Source organism: Equus przewalskii, chromosome 5, assembly GCF_037783145.1.
Source record: "Equus przewalskii isolate Varuska chromosome 5, EquPr2, whole genome shotgun sequence".
NCBI classification, from domain to species: domain Eukaryota; kingdom Metazoa; phylum Chordata; class Mammalia; order Perissodactyla; family Equidae; genus Equus; species Equus przewalskii.
The window spans coordinates 75,268,010-75,285,532 of record NC_091835.1 but is presented as its reverse complement, the minus strand read 5'-3'; the positions used below and the strand labels follow the sequence as shown (position 1 = coordinate 75,285,532).

The 17,523-nt window shown below is 43.2% G+C and overlaps 1 protein-coding gene across 6 annotated transcripts in view; it reads right to left on the bottom strand.

Annotated features, from left to right (window-relative positions):
* Positions 1-440: 440 nt before the first annotated feature.
* LOC103545357 (17-beta-hydroxysteroid dehydrogenase type 6-like) overlaps positions 441-17,523 on the bottom strand; it is a 34,313-nt gene continuing 17,230 nt past the window's right edge. For all 6 annotated transcript variants that reach the window (XM_070621741.1, XM_070621743.1, XM_070621744.1 and 3 more), the window contains 4 exons: positions 8,691-9,023; positions 5,099-5,357; positions 3,669-3,832; positions 441-1,099 (listed from right to left, as the gene is read on the bottom strand). In XM_070621741.1, the coding sequence (XP_070477842.1) occupies positions 882-1,099; positions 3,669-3,832; positions 5,099-5,357; positions 8,691-9,023 (974 nt within the window). In that variant the 3' untranslated portion in view covers positions 441-881. The remainder of the gene's footprint in view (positions 1,100-3,668; positions 3,833-5,098; positions 5,358-8,690; positions 9,024-17,523) is intronic.

The window sequence follows — 17,523 nt, the reverse complement described above, 5'->3', positions numbered from 1 at the left end:
ATCACGTTCTGACACCTGAGAGAGGTGAAAGAAATTTAAGTAAATAAAAAACAATGCAAGTAACAAAGCAAGGCAATAATTAACTCTAAGAAAAACAAAACAAAAACTTGATTTCTAAGTTCCTAAGTTAAGGAAAAATACTTGAGTAAAGAGTAAACAAGTGGGCTGGCCCCATGGCCGAATGATTAAAGTTCTGCGTGCTCTGCTTCAGCAGCCCAGGGTTGCAGGTTTGGATCCTGGGGGCAGACCTACTCCACTCATCAGCCATGCTGTGGGGCATCCCACATACCAAAAAATAGAGGAAGATTGGCACAGATGTTAGCTCAGGGCTAATCTTCCTCTATTCACTGATTTTTTAACTATGTATGTGCATATTATTTTGATTTAAAGATCATTTCTTTTTAAATAAAGAAGAAACATTTTCAAACATAGCCACCAAATAGAGAGGAGAAAACAAAAGAAAATATTTATTAAAAGTATCACAGTACAGATCCATTTCAAGTGAGGATATTTCTCAACAGGCCCTGAGCAATAATTTATCACAGCACAGAAGAGCTATTCATTTACATAAAGAAATAACATCAAAACAAGTTAAATTGTTTTCAGTCTGTTCTGTTTAATAAGGCAAGGAAGAATGATGCATTTTGGAAATACCATCATCAAAAGATGATTAAAATAGGAAAGAGTCATCTCTAAAGGAATAAGCTTTGGCTATCTGGAATATAACCATCTTGGCTCCCTGATGACACCAGATAAATAAGTTTAGGCAAGAAAGCTTGTTATTACAAAATGTGCAGTTCTAAATAAGGATTATTGAGATGCTAACAATCAATATCAGACGTTTGTCTTCTTTGTTTCAGGAGCCAGCAGACCAGTTTTCTTCAGACCGCCTGAGCTGGTTTGGGCCAAGACCTAGTCAGGATGTAGTCTGCCAGAGATGTAGGTAAGTAAGATAGAGGGATGAAGAAAAACTGAGCATCCCAGCCGCTTGAGTACCGAGTGCGGGGGTGCACAGACGTCAGAGCGTGCTCCATGCAGTCAGTGACCAGGTTCAGGTTCGTGCTGGCACCCAACAGCCCTTGTTTGATTTGATTGTAATCTGTATACAAAAAGAGAAACGGTCAGCAATCTTATTCTTTATATTGTTATTTTAAGATCCTGTTGCACACGATCACGGAAATCTAACTACATTTAATTTCTGCAAGGATTAGCCAATCAGACCTGTGCTTCCCAGTATGACAGCCGCTAGTCACATTTAGCCATTGAGCACTTAACATATAGCTAGTGTGACTGAAAACTGAATTTTCAAATTTTTTATTGTTTTTCATTTTAAAATTCACTTCTATTATTGGAAAATGTTTAAGTATGTTGGGATAAAATAGGTATGTGAATCCACTTTTTCAACTGGAAATTTTTCAACATCTCTAGTAAGATCTAATCATATGCCATAAAATTCAGCCATTTGAAGTGAACAAATCAATGATTTTTAGCATATTCAGAGTTGTGCAACCATTTGCCACAATCTAAGTTTAGAATATTATCATTATTCCGAAAAGAAATCCCACACCCACTAGCAGTCATTCCATTTCCTGCCCACCCATCCACTCCAAGGCACCCCGAGGCAACCACTACTCTTCCTACTATCTCTATGGATTGCCTTTTCTGGACATTTCCTATAGATGGAATAATACATCGTGGTCTTTTGTGACTGGCTTCTTTCACTGAGCAAACTGTTCTGAAGTTTCATCCATGTTGTAGCATGTATCAGTACATCATTCCTTTTTATTGTCGAATAATATTCCACTGTATGGCTGTATCCCATTTTGTTTGCCCATTCATCAGCTGATGGACATTAGTGTTGTTCCCACTTTTGGGCTATTATGAATAATGCTGCTGGCATCTATAACTTTTACTGATCTAAATACAGATGAAGTATTTCCTAGGAAAATTTGGTCTCCAAGTCAAGATGTGCTATAAGTGTAAAATACACACCAATTTTCAAAGATTAATAGGAAAAATAACAAAATATCTTTTTAATAACTTTTAAATTGATAATAAATGTCAAAATGATAGTATTTTGGATATATTGGATTAAATAAAATATATCATTAAAATTAATTTCACCTTTCTTTTCCCTTTTTTTTTCCTTGGCACCTGAGCTAACAACTGTTGCCAATCTGATTTTTTTTCCACTTTTCTGCTTTATCTCCCCAAAGTACCCCGGTACATAGTTGTATATCTTAGTTGTGGGTCCTTCTAGTTGTGGCATGTGGGACGCCGCCTCAACATGGCCTGATGAGTGGGGCCATGTCCGCGCCAAGGATCCGAACCAGCGACACCCCGGGCCACCAAAGCAGAGCGTGTGAACTTAACCACTCGGCCACGGGGCCAGCCACTCTGTTCCCTTTTTCAAAGTGGCTACTAGAAAATTTAAGATTACATGTGTGGCTCTCATATTTCTATTGGACAGCACTGATCTAGATTATTCTGATCCATGGACAAATATATGAACAATTTCAATGCTTTTTAAATCATGAAATACATATATCTCTCCTTTTATGTATAGTCACTTTTTTAGTAAATTCCATTTTCCTATTGATTTCTATTGTCAAAATATATGCGCCCACAAGGGGAGAAACACTCCCTAGTAGACAGTTGATAACTCTGGGTGAGGAGGAGCTGAGAACCACGGCCGGCCCTGTGGCACGTCGAGAGCTGTGGTTCCCCGGCTTGCTGTAGTTCTGAGAGGCTCAGGCAGTTTCTTGTCAGCCTTTCCTTGATCGATTTCCCTCCCCTCTGTTGGTGGCGACCCTCTCAGGCCTGATGCACCCAGAAGACAGGGCTGCAGGTCTTCTGTGTGCACCTTCCCCTTCTCCTTTTCTCTGGACTGCAGTGTCACACACAGCCAGTGACAGGGCTGCTGCTACCCGCCACAGGGCCTTTGTGTGAAATGGAACAGAGAGCCGCTCCCTTTGGCCTTGGCCGGCTGGCTTCTTTGTGTGAAGAAAAAGCATCCCTTCCCCCAGGAAGGTGCAGCCCCACACCAGCCCGCACGACTTACTTCTACTAAGAAGACTGCCTTGCCTGCACCCCTAACTGCCTCCTCCTCCAGGTCAGAACGACACTCGTGCCTGGAACCGAGCCATCTCACACCACAAGGCTCCTGTGGCCTGCACGTGAGGGCCGCTCTCTGGGAATGGCCAATCTGGTCCTCACCCACTTACCTCTCCCCACCTACACCCTCCCTCCTCTCACATAAGATGTGCAATTTGTGCCCAGGCCCTTTGTACCAAAAGGGTAGACAGTCTTGAAGACTGCACTTTAGTTGAGCAGGCCTCCCACACAAGCCCTGCCAAACTACGGAGGGGCACCCCCCTCTAAGACCCAGAGGCTCCTCGCCTCTAACCATGGGATACTTCACTAGGCCCACAGGTGACAGAGCTGGGCGGGCTCTGGCCCTAGGCTGTGGAAATTGCCTCTTCCTCAGCCCCAACAGCCATCACCACGCCAACCATGAGGGCACTGGGACCTTCCCAAAGCCCTCCTGTCCTGGGAAGGCTTTGCTTAAGGAGCTTTGTTCTCAGGGGACCTGTCAGTCATTGTCCACCAACCCTCTTTTCTCCTTCTCACGCAAGGTTACTCATCATTCTAACAAAAGAAAAGCTTACAGGCATCAAAAAGCTTCTGTCCATAGCTCTCCTTAATATGCGTGGGGACTTCTTCCCAGGTTTGCTTCAGTTTCTCCAAGGACTCCTGCACGTTTGTCATTCCAGTACTGAAGAAGCCAGGTTCAACCATGCTGATTTTCACTCCAAAATGTTGAAGCTCACGCCTAAAATAAATGCTCAAGTTAACTCCTTTAATTGAAAGACACCACAATGTCAATGCTCTCAGGAAGGAAAGAAACAAAACAAAAAAGGTTATAAAAATACTTTCACTGAATTTTTTAAAGGATAAAGAAATGGAGAGAAAAAAATAAAATTTTAAACATCCCTAGATCCAACAACTGGGACATGATTACACAAACTACCATAACGATTCAATTCTACATCCATTCTTTTTTTAATCTTTTTTGTTTGTTTGTTTTGGTGAGGAAGATTCACCCTAAGCCATCACCTGTGGCCAATCTACCTCTTTTTTACTCTAGGAAGATTCACCTGAGCTAACATCTGTGCCAGTCTTCCTCTGTTTGTTGTATGTGGGTCACTGTCACAGCATAGCCGCCAACGAGTGTGTAGGTCCACACCCAGAAACTGAACCTGGGCCGCCAAAATGGAGTGTGCCAAACTTAACCAATAGGCCACAGGGCTGGCCCTCTAATCCACTCTTTTAACAGAGTTATTAAGTACCTACTGTATGAAATACAAGAAATAATAAAGAAAATTAGCATTTTTGTGGCAGGTACTGTGCTAAGTGTTTTACATGCACAATCTAAGAAAATCAAGACTCAGACTTCGCCTCAAAAAGCTCACAGTGGGTGAGTCGGACAAGTAAGCAAATTGCAATACAACTCATAAGATTTATAAAGGAGAGGTGTTCAAGGGGCTAGAGGAGTAGAGCAGAGGATGCAGACAGATTTTCTAGAGAGTCAGGGAAGGCTTCAGTTAGAAGAAAATAATGCAGTTGAGACTTGAAGAATAAAGAGGAAATTTCTGAACGAAGAAACAGAAAGAGTGGACTTTCAGGCAGTGGGAACTGCACACACAAAAGCATAGGCCTGTGAAAAATTACACTGTGTTCAAAGACTACAAGAGACCATTAATGGAATATGATGTGGGAATTAAAATTAGAAGAAATTGGTCATTCCAGAATATCCAGGTGCATTCAATAAGCATTTCCAAAACCGCTTATCAGGAGGTGAGTGAGTGCCAGGCACTGTGCTAAGCGCTGCCTTCAGCAAGCGAAGTCAGACGGCCTCGTGCACCACGTGAGACGTGTACTCTAGGGCTCTGGGGACAGTGATGGGGTGCTCCCTAATCTAGACGTTCAAGCAGCCTTGCTGAGAAGACGAAGCCCAAGCTGACGTCAAGGAGAAAAGCACAAGGCCTAAGACACTTACGTGCTCAATAGATGCTTTTGTTTGACTTAAGAGGATTACCTCAGAACATCCGAAAAGGCTTCTACTCCATACTTGGAGCTGCAGTAGACACCTCCGAAGAAAGCAATTCTTCCCAGAATGCTGGAGACGTTGACAATCCTCCCCTGGGCTTTCCTGACCAAGGGAAGCATGCTCAAGGTCACCTCAATGACACCAAGGAGGTTGACTTTGAGGACGTTGACATAGACCTCCATGTTCAGCCACTCACTGTAGGCAGGTGAGTGAACAACGCCTGCGTTGTTGACCAGGCCCCAGAGCCCTAAAACAAAAAGTCAAAGCAGTTCAGTTTGCGACAAAAATGACAGACTGTTTCCCTAGATCAATCTTCCTGCTGAAAACAACTACAAATGCTAGACAAAATATAATTTTCAATCTTTTTAAATTCATCTGTCAGTTAACAAGAAAGTAAAGAAAGGTCAGGCTGAAAACTAAGAGAAGGCAGGAAACCAGAGAGGGTAAATAGAACAGCACCAGGCTTTGGATTCGAGGGACATTGCCAACCAGCGTGAACTTGAACTTCAATTCTTGTACCTTCAAAAATGTACACAATAAGAAGATGTGAAGTCCAGGCCCCACCCAAGGTGAGGAATCTAATAAAAGACAGTTTCCTCATTAAACTGGGATCCTAAATGGCTATGCTGTCAGTTTAAGGGTGAAATAGAAAGTCCTTCCAAAGGACTGAAAGTAAAACTGTCCGTCTTGAACTCTGATGTTGGATGAAGGCGGCAGAATCATCCCCGAGGAATCAGACCCACAAGTCATCCGTCCGGAGGGTTCGCAGCCCAGGTTCACACTCTCTGGGTGCTCCAAAACTCTTCAAGCCAAGAATTAAGTTGAAGGTGACCACGGCTTCTCAGTGCCCCTGGCACCTGAGAGAAGCAACTGTAGATCCTCTGTGGGGAATCTTGATGTCAGGCCAATAGCTGAGAATTTCCCAGAATTGATGAAGGACCCTAATCATAGATTCAAGAAGCCAAAAATATACCAAGCAGTATAAATAAAGAAATCCACATCTAGACACACTGAAATAAATCCTTAGTAATTTCAAAGAAAGAGAATATCCTTAAATAGTCAGAAAGAACAGACAGATTATTGTCAAAGGTAAAAGAATTAGGCGGACAACTCACTAATCAACAGAAGCCACAGGAGCCAGAAGACAGTGGAACAACATCTTCACTGTGCTGAGAGAAAATAACTGAAAACTTACAAATGCTTATGTGGCAAAAATATCTTTCACAAATGAGGGAAAAATAAAGACATTTTAAGAAATGTAAAAAGAGAGAGAGAATTTGCCCCCAACACATTCTAAATTCTAAAAAATATATTCAGTCAAGAGGAAAGTAATTTTAGATGGGAGATTCAAGAAGGAAAGATAAGCAAAAAGAATGGTAAATAGGGGGAAAATCTAAACAAATATCACATATTATGGGGCCAAAAAATAGACCCAAAATACGCAACAGCAATAGCATGTATGTCAGGAGGGTGATTGGAGCGTTCTGAGGGTCTAGGATTAATCAGGAGAAGGCAAAGATAATAATTTCACACTGGATAGATCAAGTATGCAGTTAACATTTCTAGAGTAACTACTAGAGAAATAGAAATAAAGTGTATTACTTTCAATTTAGTAATGAAGAAGATGGAATAAAAAATTCAATCAATTCAAAAGAGGAAAAAGGAGCAGAAAAAATGGGAAAAATAAAAAGCACAAAATAAGAGAGTAGAAATACATCTAAACATATCAATAATTAAATAAGTGTAGATGAATGAATGTTCTGGTTAAAGAAATGGGTTATTTTTTATATCTAGCGATATGCTATTTACCAGAGTCTATAAAATATGGGGATATGGAAAGGTTGAAAGCACAAGGATGGAAAAGGCTCTGAGGCAGCGAGTCTTCGTAACTAAAGGGATAGTAAGAGACCACAGTGAGAGAAGGACCAAAAGAAAAGCAGATTTGGTGACGAGGAGGTAGGAACCTAGAGTCCTCCTTTAGATCTGGGGAGTTTGAGGCACCAGCAGGATTTCCAGATGAGGAATCCAGCAAGCAGTTGGAAATTGAGGTGTGAGGAGCAAGAGAGAATTTAGAAATCAAGGGCACAAAGGTAATGAATAAAACTATGAGGAGAGGGATCCATTCAGCATTGGTTGAGCCCTTAACCTGTACCGGGTAATATGTCAGACAGTGGAAATGCAACAGTGAGTAGGAAATGCCCACATCATCAAGGAGCTCACACCCTCACAGATGGAAAATAATAACAACAAGACTAACAACAACAGTACAACACAAATAAACTGCTATGCACAGCACAGAGGTCACAACTACACGCAATTCCTGACTCCGGCTGGGGTATATCCTGAGATAGGAAGTGATATTTTAAAGTAACTTTTAAATCAATTTTCAAATTTAAAATAAATTTTTAAAAAACTAAACATTCTGCAAGTCAAACAAAACAATTTTATTGCGAGTTTGCAACTCCTGGGGTGAAGAGATATTTGGGAGGTCCAATTAACAGGATCTATTAAGTCATAAAATAAGAGGAAGGGAGAAGAGGATCAAAGAGGACTTGAATAATATCCAGAGAAAATGGAACTCTGAGAAGAAGATTTATCCATAATTGCCAAAAATTGAAAACAACCAAGATGTCCTTCAATAGATAAACAGATAAACATACATACAATGGAACATTATTCAGCAATAAAAAGAAATCAGCTATCAGAAAGACACGGTGGAATCTTAAATGCCTATTGCTAAATGAAATGAGCCAGTCTAAAAGGCAATATACAATATGATTCCAACGACTATATGACATTCGGCAAAAGAGAAAGCTATGCAGACAGTAAAAAGATCAGTGGCTGCCAGGCTTCGGGGTGGGGAGACAGAGGAGATGATGAATAGTGGAGCACAAGGATTTCTAGGGCAGTAAAATTATTCTACATCATACTATAATGGTGGATACAGGATATTTCACATTTGGCAAAACCCATAGAACATGCAACACAAAGTGGACCCTAACGTAAACTATAGACTTAGTGAGTAATGACATATCAATGTTCGTTCATTGATTGTAACAAATGAACCACACCAACACAAGATATTAATAATAGGAGAAACTGTAAGGGGGGTTGGATATGGGAACTCTGTACTTTCTGCTCAATTTTTCTGTAAATCTGTAACTGCTCTAAGAAATCCTCTATTAATCAGAAAATTTTGAAATAAAATGAAAAGATTTTTTAAAAATGAAGCAGACCAAAGGCTGACTTCAAGGAATGCCTATATCTTAAATGGTAGCCAAGGGAAGAAGCAGCAGTTTCTAAAGAACACCTTCAAAATTCTTCAAACATAAAGAGTTCTGGTTGTAGGTACTCCATTTGCAAGGTGAGATAGCCTCCAATATGTGGGCTCATTTTTCAGTGTAAACATCCTTAGGGAAATGATACATTGAAGAAGATCATGACTGCCTTTCAAATGACAAGGCTAGCCTTTTAAGTCTTGCTTTTCAGCTATATATATTTATTTATATACTTATATTTATATATAAACTTTAACATCTTCTCGCCTAAGTAAAGGAAAGGAGAAAATATTTCAACATACCTCTGTCCCCCACACGCTCCTTCACCCACTGGGTGGCTGCAGCAATGCTGTCCGTCTTGGTGACATCCAGGATCACCGTCTCCAGCCTGTCTGACGTCCGGTCTCTCAGCTGCTCCGCCCCCTTCTCCGTCAGACACGCGGCCAGCACCCTCAAGCCTCGCAGGTCCAGCTGCCTGGCCAGCTGGTTCCCAAAGCCCGAGTCACAGCCCGTGATGAAGACGTACTTGTCTCGGAGGTTGCTCACCACCTGCCTCTCCCGGTACCAGCGCAGGAGGTAGTACAGGCCCACGAGGGCAGCCAGGTACAGCCACATTGTGAGGGTACCACCTTCCCCTTCAAAGAAAGAGAACAGCTTTCATTTTATTTCTTCCTTTTTGCCTTAAGCAGTATCTATTGAGTATTTACTACATGCCAGGCATCGCATTAGGTGCTGGAGACTCAGTAGTAACTAACACATCGTCCTCCCCTCAAGGACTCTCACAGTGTGGAGAGGGGAGTCAGGGAGGTAACCAAACAAATGCAATGCAGTGTGGTGGGCGCCAGAACAGAAGTAGACACACAGTCTAATGAGGCTGCAAAGGAGGATGACCCACTGCCTGCAAAGTTAGAAACGGCTTCACATAGGCAGTGATTTTGGAACTACTTCCTACAGGATAGGTAAGTGTTCAAAAAGTGGACAAGGATGAAAGGACATTCCAGGAAGCACCCATGGCTACGTGAATGGAGGGGTGAGCAGTATAAAATTCCTGATACCCACAAGCGGTTCAGCATGCTGCAGTACAGAGCACACAGAGGAAGAGATGAGACATGAGGTAGTGAAGGGCCAGACCATGAAGGGTCTTGTGGGCCACACTAAGGATCTGGACGTTATCCTGTGGGCAACCAGAGTGTGCGATATAGAAGGTAGTAAATTGAAGAGTAAGATGGCCAGATTTAGCTTTAGAAAGATCTGTCTCACAGTGGGAGTGGAGGATAGATTAAACAGGGCTGTGATGAAGGCAGAGATCAGCTAGGAGACCCAACAGTTTGGGTGAGATATTGTAGCCAAAGCAGTTTGTAAATAGAGACGAATCAGACGCATCGATGAAATGAGTGTTTAGAGATGCCTACATTTCTATACGTAGTTCTGGGGGAACATCCACCACTTTCTGGCAATCTACAGGTGCTGGGTGAAGTAACACGTGATTCATGAAGGCACGAGTAGAGGTCAAAGATGGGTGCAGGCCCACTAGGACATCATAGAGCCGACACTCCGATACCCGCATTAGCTTGGCGTTAAGGCCTTCTGGGGCTCTGGCCCTTGACTTCTTCCTTAGCCTTCTCTTTTACCACTCTCTCTTTTGCACCCACTCTTCAGACATAACAAGCACCTTTCCGTGCCCCGCACAGCATAGGCTTTTCATGCCTCGGTACACAATTCTCTACAATTCCTTCTTTGCCTGTTCTCATTCATTTGCCAAATAACGCTCATCTGTTACCACTCCACTGAATCACCATTTCCATTCAACAAACATCAGCTCATCATCTACTATGAGTAGATGACTGTGAGTCAGACAATGTTAGGCACTGATAAACAACAGTGACCAAAACAAGGTTCCGTTATTCACTGAACTCACAGTCTAAGTGTGAAGACTGACAAGAAAACGATGCAATATAATGGAAATGAGAGGAGGATGCTGTTGGAGCACTCAGGAGAGGCTTCCAAGTCAGTTTAGGAGATCTGAGAAGTTTCCTAGAGAGAGTAAAATGTAAGCTGAGATCTAAAGGATAATAAAGTAAGAATAATAACAGCTAACACTTGCATAGCACTTGCTGCTTATCAGGCCCTGTTCTAAGCATTTTGCCTATATTTACTTATTGAATTCTCACAACACAGCCCTATAAGGGAGGTCCCGTCATGTCCCTGTGTGTCACCTCAGACGCTAAGACAGAATCAGACATGCAAGAGACTCACTGGGGGAAACGCTATAGAGCACGAAGCGGGAGCGTACAGAAACAGGTGGTAATGCAGCCCTGACACCTCTGAAAGAAGAACGAGGAGGAAGGGGGATTTGAGAGAAAGATCCTTAGACTGCAGTACAGCCTGAGAAAGTCTCAGCCAGGCCGACGGAGTGTCCTCGAGCAAAGACTGCCCAGTGGAGTCCCACACTGGGCAGAACTGGTTGGAACTTTCAGTCCCACTCCCAGACCTCTGGGGAGGGGACAGGGGCTGCAGATTGAGGTCAATCACAAATGGCCACTGACTTATATCAATCATGCCTATGTAATGAAGCCTCCATAAAACCTAAAAGGACAGGGTTCAGAGAGCTTCCGGGTTGGTGAACACAGAGAGATTCAGGGAGAGGGGCACGCTCAGAGAGGGCACAGAACCTCCGCACCCTTTCCCCATACCTTGCCCTGTGCATCTCTTCCATCTGACTGTTCCTGAGTTTTATCCTTTTACAATAAACCAGTCATCTAGTAAGTAAAATGTTTCTCTAAGTTCTGTGAGCTGCTCTAGCAAATTAATCGAACCCAAGGAAGGGGTCATTGGAAACTCCAATCTATAGCCAGTCAGTCAGAAGCACAGATAATAACGTGGGTTTGCAACTGGCATCTGAACTCAGGGAGGAATGGGGTAGTCTTGTAGGGCTGAACCCTTAACCTGTTAATCCGATGCCGTCTCCTGGGAGGAAGTGTCAGAATTGAGTTGAATTACAGGACACCCAGGTGGTGTCAGGGAGAATTGCCTGTTAGTGAGGAGACCCACCACCAATCTGTGGGTCCAGAACCACCAAGGGTGTAGGGGAGTAAAACCAGAGGAAAAGCCAGTAAGGGCTAGAAAATAGTGGATAGAAACATTTAAAGCTCCCTCCCTCCTCCTCTCTTTTTCTCATTTTCCCCCTCTCCCTCCACCTCCCCATTCTCTCTCCCAACCCCCAAGCTTTCTGCCTCTCTCCAATCTGAGAGCCCTGTGTCCTCTAGCCAGCTGCCTCTGTTCTGCCCAAAAGGCATTCTCTGGTGCACTGGAGTAACAGTCAGGCCTTCATCCTGCCTGTATAGTGACTAAAAGGGTAATTTCCTGATGCCAGTCGAAGATGAAAATCCAGGGGCCGGTCGGGTGGCACAGCGGTTAAGTGTGCACATTCCGCTTCTCAGCGACCCAGGGTTCGCTGGTTCACATCCTCAGTGGGGACATGGCACTGCTTGGGACGCCATGCTGTAGTAGGCATCCCACGTATAAAGTAGAGAAGATGGGCATGGATGTTAGCTCAGGGCCAGTCCTCCTCAGCAAAAAGAGGAGGACTGGCGGTAGTTAGCTCAGGGCTACTCTTCCTTAAAAAAAAAAAAAAAGATGAAAATCCATTTCCCCCATTAGGGAGAAGCTCGGACCCCACAGCCTCTGTGGGTATTACTATCCACCCATCGCATATGCAGCAGCAAGAAAACAACCTGTGCAGAAGAGATGTGCCAGGCCAGGCAGAACCCCAAACATGGGCCAGACCTGAACATGAATCTAATACCTCAAGATGCCTTGACTATTTCAAATATCAAACCCAAAGTGGCCGGCTCAGTTTTACAACCATTCATCTGCAAAAGCTGTGCAATCACTTTGGTTTCTGCCTTTGACCCAGGAACTTTATATACTCACACTGCTATGTCTTGATTTATCAATTGTAGACATTCTCGATTGACTGCCTGCTATGGTAAATGAGGATTTGGCTTTCTTACACTACACTGTCAGTCTCTTTCCTTCTCATCCACATGGCAGTGCCTGGTTAATTTTCTTTAAGGAGTTTTGAAGATGAACCTAGAAAACACCTTCCTCATCGCAATGCGTAAGTTAAGGTCTTCTACTATTTACTTCAGGCCTGACTCCCATCGTGGTCTTCATCATTGTTGAAGCTGCTCTCCCACAAAGATCTTGAAAGCTGAAACTGCCCTCCCCAACCACAGCCCCCTCGTATCTTCAGGGCCCTTCCCCTCCTTCCTCGCCTCTCCCTGTCTCTTTCCTCCCACTGTGCCCCTCCCCTCTCCTCAGGCTCTCTCTATTATTGCAGTCCTCTCATGGCTCATTTATCTCCTTATCCAACCTGGGTCCCATGGCCGGTCATTTTAAGGGTGCTTTACTGGTACCCCAAAACCTTTACCATCCACATTCTCTAATTGCCAGCTGCCAAGTGTCGCAGGAGAAAGGCCAGGAAACAAACTAGTTATTTCTACAACAAATCAATGATACCCCATCTCAGCTGGACTTTCACCGATGCAAGGACACCTTCTGTTTGTCCCTATTTGACCCTCCCTTATGTTTCCCCAACAACATCTGTTCCAAATCTTTTCTAACCTTCTCAGCTTCCCAACCTAATGTTCATCTGGCTCTCCTTCCATAGCTGAGCTCACGTCTTGCCTCCCCGCCAAAATCCAGATCAGCTCAACCTCCATCCTCCTCACATCCAAACCAATGGCCTGGACACTACTTCAGACCCAACATTTTGCCTCTCATTTCAGGGGGTTCCAGGTCCTTTAAGGGTACCTCTGCTCTACGTGTCTCTATACTTTCCTCTGTGCTGCTTCTTTTGTCGTTCCTCCTCCTGAAGACCATGCTACCCTGCCACCCGTTAAATGACCATCCTCTCTCTTACCCCATACAGCCAAAATATTCAAAGAGCAGAAGCACAGGCCTCTATTGTCTCACCATCCACGCTTTCCGAACCCCATGTACTCCACCTTCCATCCCATCACTCTCTGGAAACTCTCTCAAAGCTGACCAGCAACCTAGCAGCCAATTCCCAAGGCCTTTTAACTCTCCTCCTTCTCAGACCTCTTGGCGATAATTTAGCACTTTCTTTTTCTAGCAATTTTATCTGATTCTCAGATTCCAACCTGGTCTTGGGTGAAGGAGGAGATTGCTTTCAGATCATGCCACGCCCTTGTTGGAATCTCTCCATGGCTTCCTGTCATCCAAAGGATAAAGCCAACTCCTCAGCTTGGCACGTAATAATAATAGTGAACAGTAACACAGAACTTACCTTGTACCAGGCAACGTTCCAAGCAACACACACACCTCACATCTTCACACAACCACCTCATGAGTTATGTGCAATCATTATGCCCATTTTTCAAATGAGGAATCTGTGGCACAGGTTAAGGCAAAAACTAGGCATATTGTCCAAGGTCAAACATCACTGATTTCAGACTATACTGTAAAGCTATATTAGTCAGAGCAATATGGTACTGTCATAAAAACTGAAACATATACCAAAGGAATAGAATCAAGAGTTCAGAAATAAACCCACACAGATACAGTCAACTAACAATCGATAAAAGAGCCCAGAATATCCAACAGGGAAAGCTTAGTCTCTCCTACACGTGGTGTTGTATTATTCACATGCAAAAGAAGGAAACTGGATCCTATGTTCACCACTCACAAAAATTAACTCAGAATAGATTAAAGACTTAAATGTTAGACCTGAAACTGTAAAACTCCTATAAGAAAACGTAGGGAAAATCTCCTTGACATTGGCAACAATGTTTTGGATGCAACACCAAAAGCACCAGCAACAAAAGCAAAAATAAGTGGGACTACATCAAACTAAAAAGCTTCTGCACAACAAAAGAAACAATCCACAAAATGAAAAGATAACCTACAGAATGTGAGAAAATATTCACAAACCATATATTTGATAAGGAGTTAATATCCAAAATATGTTAGGAACAGCTCAATAGCAAAACAACAAACCATCCGATTAAAAGATGGGCAGAGGACCTGAATAGACATTTTCCCAAAGAAGACGTACAAATGGCCAAAAGACACATGAAAAAATGCTCAACATCACTAATCATCAGGGAAATGCAGATCAAAAACAGACTGATATCACATCACACCTGTTAGAATGGCTGTTATCGAAAAACCAGGGGGAATAAATGCACTCGCACCATCAATCCCCATGCAGAACAACTAGAGCAACCTGAAAGAGGTTGGGAGAAGCACAAGCAAAGCTGGGAGAAGCCTCAGGGAGGTGGGCAATGCTGAGGGCGGAGCTCTGCTTGGCAGGTGTCTTCACTGAGCCACCTCCTTGGGCTGGGGAGGTGCTCAAGTCTAAACCCAACTCTGTAGGTGTTTCCCCTGAGCCTTTTCTTTACCACCGCTGTGGTCATTGGCCCATTCTGTCTTGGAGACTCGGTCCTGGGACCATCAACATGAACTATAGAGGTCATCTGGCCATCCCCCAGCCTGAGATTCCCTTCCTGTTCTCCCCACTTAGTGAGGTGAGTTCTTCTACAAGGGAAGGTTATTTATTTTTGTGGATGGGGCAATGTAAGTATGGAGGGGGAAAGGAGAGGCTGGGGGAAGAGGAAAGAAAGATATAAAAAGGTGTGTGGAAGTGGAAGGTGTCCAGTGGCTTATAGAGGAGAATTTACTGCCCAAAAATGCGTCTCTTTAGCTTGATCATTTTTAAGACTGAAAGACTCAGGCAGAAACTTTGACCTTCCCCCTAACTGCCTAAAAGAATTTAAGATAGAAGGCCTGTCCTAGCAATGAGCTAACACCATAGATAACCATACTGTAATATGAACTAGTTGTGGTAGACAGGAGGAACCTCACAAGGCACATTTATCAAAGTCCTCTCTGTGTGCCATTGTTTTTGCCAAGCATGGCAAACATTGATTTACCAAACATTTGCTTCCCTATCTCCATGTGAATTGCCTTCCTCCCCTTTGAAGTCCAAAACCACTGCCCCTAACATCCTCTTTTGTCTTTAGCTGAAGGTTGTATTTAAGGTGGTGGCTTGGGCCATTTTGGCGAGTTACTCACTTTTCCTGTGTTTCTCCCATGTACACAGGTTATTAAACTTTATTTGACTTTCTCCTGTTAGTCTGTCGTATGTCAATTTAATTCTTAGACCAGCCAGAAGAGCCTAGAAAGGTAGAGGAAAAACTTCTTTCTCCCCTACAGGCTCCAGGAGGAGGTAGAGATGGGTTAATCTCTGCCTAAGCACCCATCGGGTGTCCCTCCTTTGTTCTTCCCTCTCCATTACCAATCTCCAGACCCCATCCTCACCAGCTTAGGTCTTAATCAGTGACAGAGCCCCAAGAAGGAAGCTGAAGGGTTTGGGGCCCCATTTATTGACCTGGCCGGATGCTTTGGAATCTGGGGAAAACACAGAGTCCCTAGCAGTGGCATGGATATTAGAATGTAGATATCAACCATGACTCCTGATTAATTTCTCTAAAACCTGGAAACCAAATAGAAACTAACTATAATACTGTGTCATCTGTCCCTCAGGAGAGCAGCCATTAAATCCTAACACAGGTGTGAAAAGGAAAGGGAAAACCAAGAGAAAGTCCTAGAGAGACTGGCAATCCTCAGTGTTAGGCTCTCTGGTAAACTGGGCTTCCCTACCAGCCATGGTGCTTGGTGTGTGCTGGAGACTCTCACATCCAGACCTGGAGATGTATCAGGCTTCCATGATTTGCCTCTTCAGCAACAGTGCAGAATGTATTCCATTTGTCAGAACAATTTTTTTGGAGCCTGTTATGATACCAGTGAGACTACCTGGCTAATTCCCTGCCTGCTTTTCCTTTTCTTCCTTTCCAAGAACCTCTCTGCATGAGTTCCCCTGCCCGCAATCCTGATTTTACAGACAGCATAGACTCATGAGCATGGATTCTGAGGCCAGATTACTTGGGTTCAAAATTCAGGCTTGTCCATTAACTTGTTGTATGGCCTTGGGTAAGCAAATTAACCTCTCTGTACCTGTGTGCCCATCTTCAAAATGGGAAACGGACACCTCAGTGAATTGTTGACAGAGTTAAGTGAGTTAACACGTGTAAAGCACTATACAATTGTTAGATATTTTTAGTATTATTTTGGTTGTTATTCTTTTATTATTGCCATTCTGTGCCTTTCTACCTGAGCCCTGCCTCTTCCTCCAGGCTTTAACAGAAGGAAATTTCACCATGGGAATTCGCACTATCTGATGCATTCAGCCACCGCTTTTTCACATTATGTGTAACTCCATGTACTGCAACATCCTTAACCATTTCTATCAGCTCTTTATCACAACACTGGGTCATGCTAGTTCACCCTGACTTTCTTCAGTCTCAAGCAGAGGACCTTTCTCTGCAATACAGTGCATGGCAAAGTAAGGAGGAGCCTTTATTCCCTTCCTTTAAATCTTCAGACCTGGGTTTGTCTATAAGCTCCAATCAGTCTAGTCACTGATCCTAAGATTGAGTCTATTAACAGCACATGGATTGAAGGGCTGATCCACCATGACGTTCTTTGTTCTCACATTGGGCAGACAGATTACGTGTTACTCAAGCCAATAATTATTTATCACAGTTAGATTCCACTACACACCCACCATGATGTTTTAACTGAAAAAGGCTGACAATGACAAGTGTTGGCAAGGATATGGAATAATCAAGCATTGCTATCGAAAGAGTAAATTGATTCAATCAATTTGAAAAATGGTTTTTCCTTATCTACCAAAAATAAAGATCCACCTTCCCCATTCTCATAGATTCCACTTTCAGGTATATAGCAACAACAACAACAAAATATGTGGACCATAAGATGTGTTCGTAGAAGCATTATTTGTCATAGCCAAAAGCTGGAAACAACCCAAATGTGCCCCAACAATAGAATGGATAAGTAAGTTGAGATATGTTCATACAATGGGATGCCACACAGTGACAAAAATGAACAACCAGCTACACACAATTACTACATGAATGAATCGCACAAACATGGTATTGTGACACAAAAGAACACACACTATAGGACTCCATCTACACAAAGCTCTAGATAGGCAAAACTAATCTACGTTGTTACAAATCAGATTTGTGG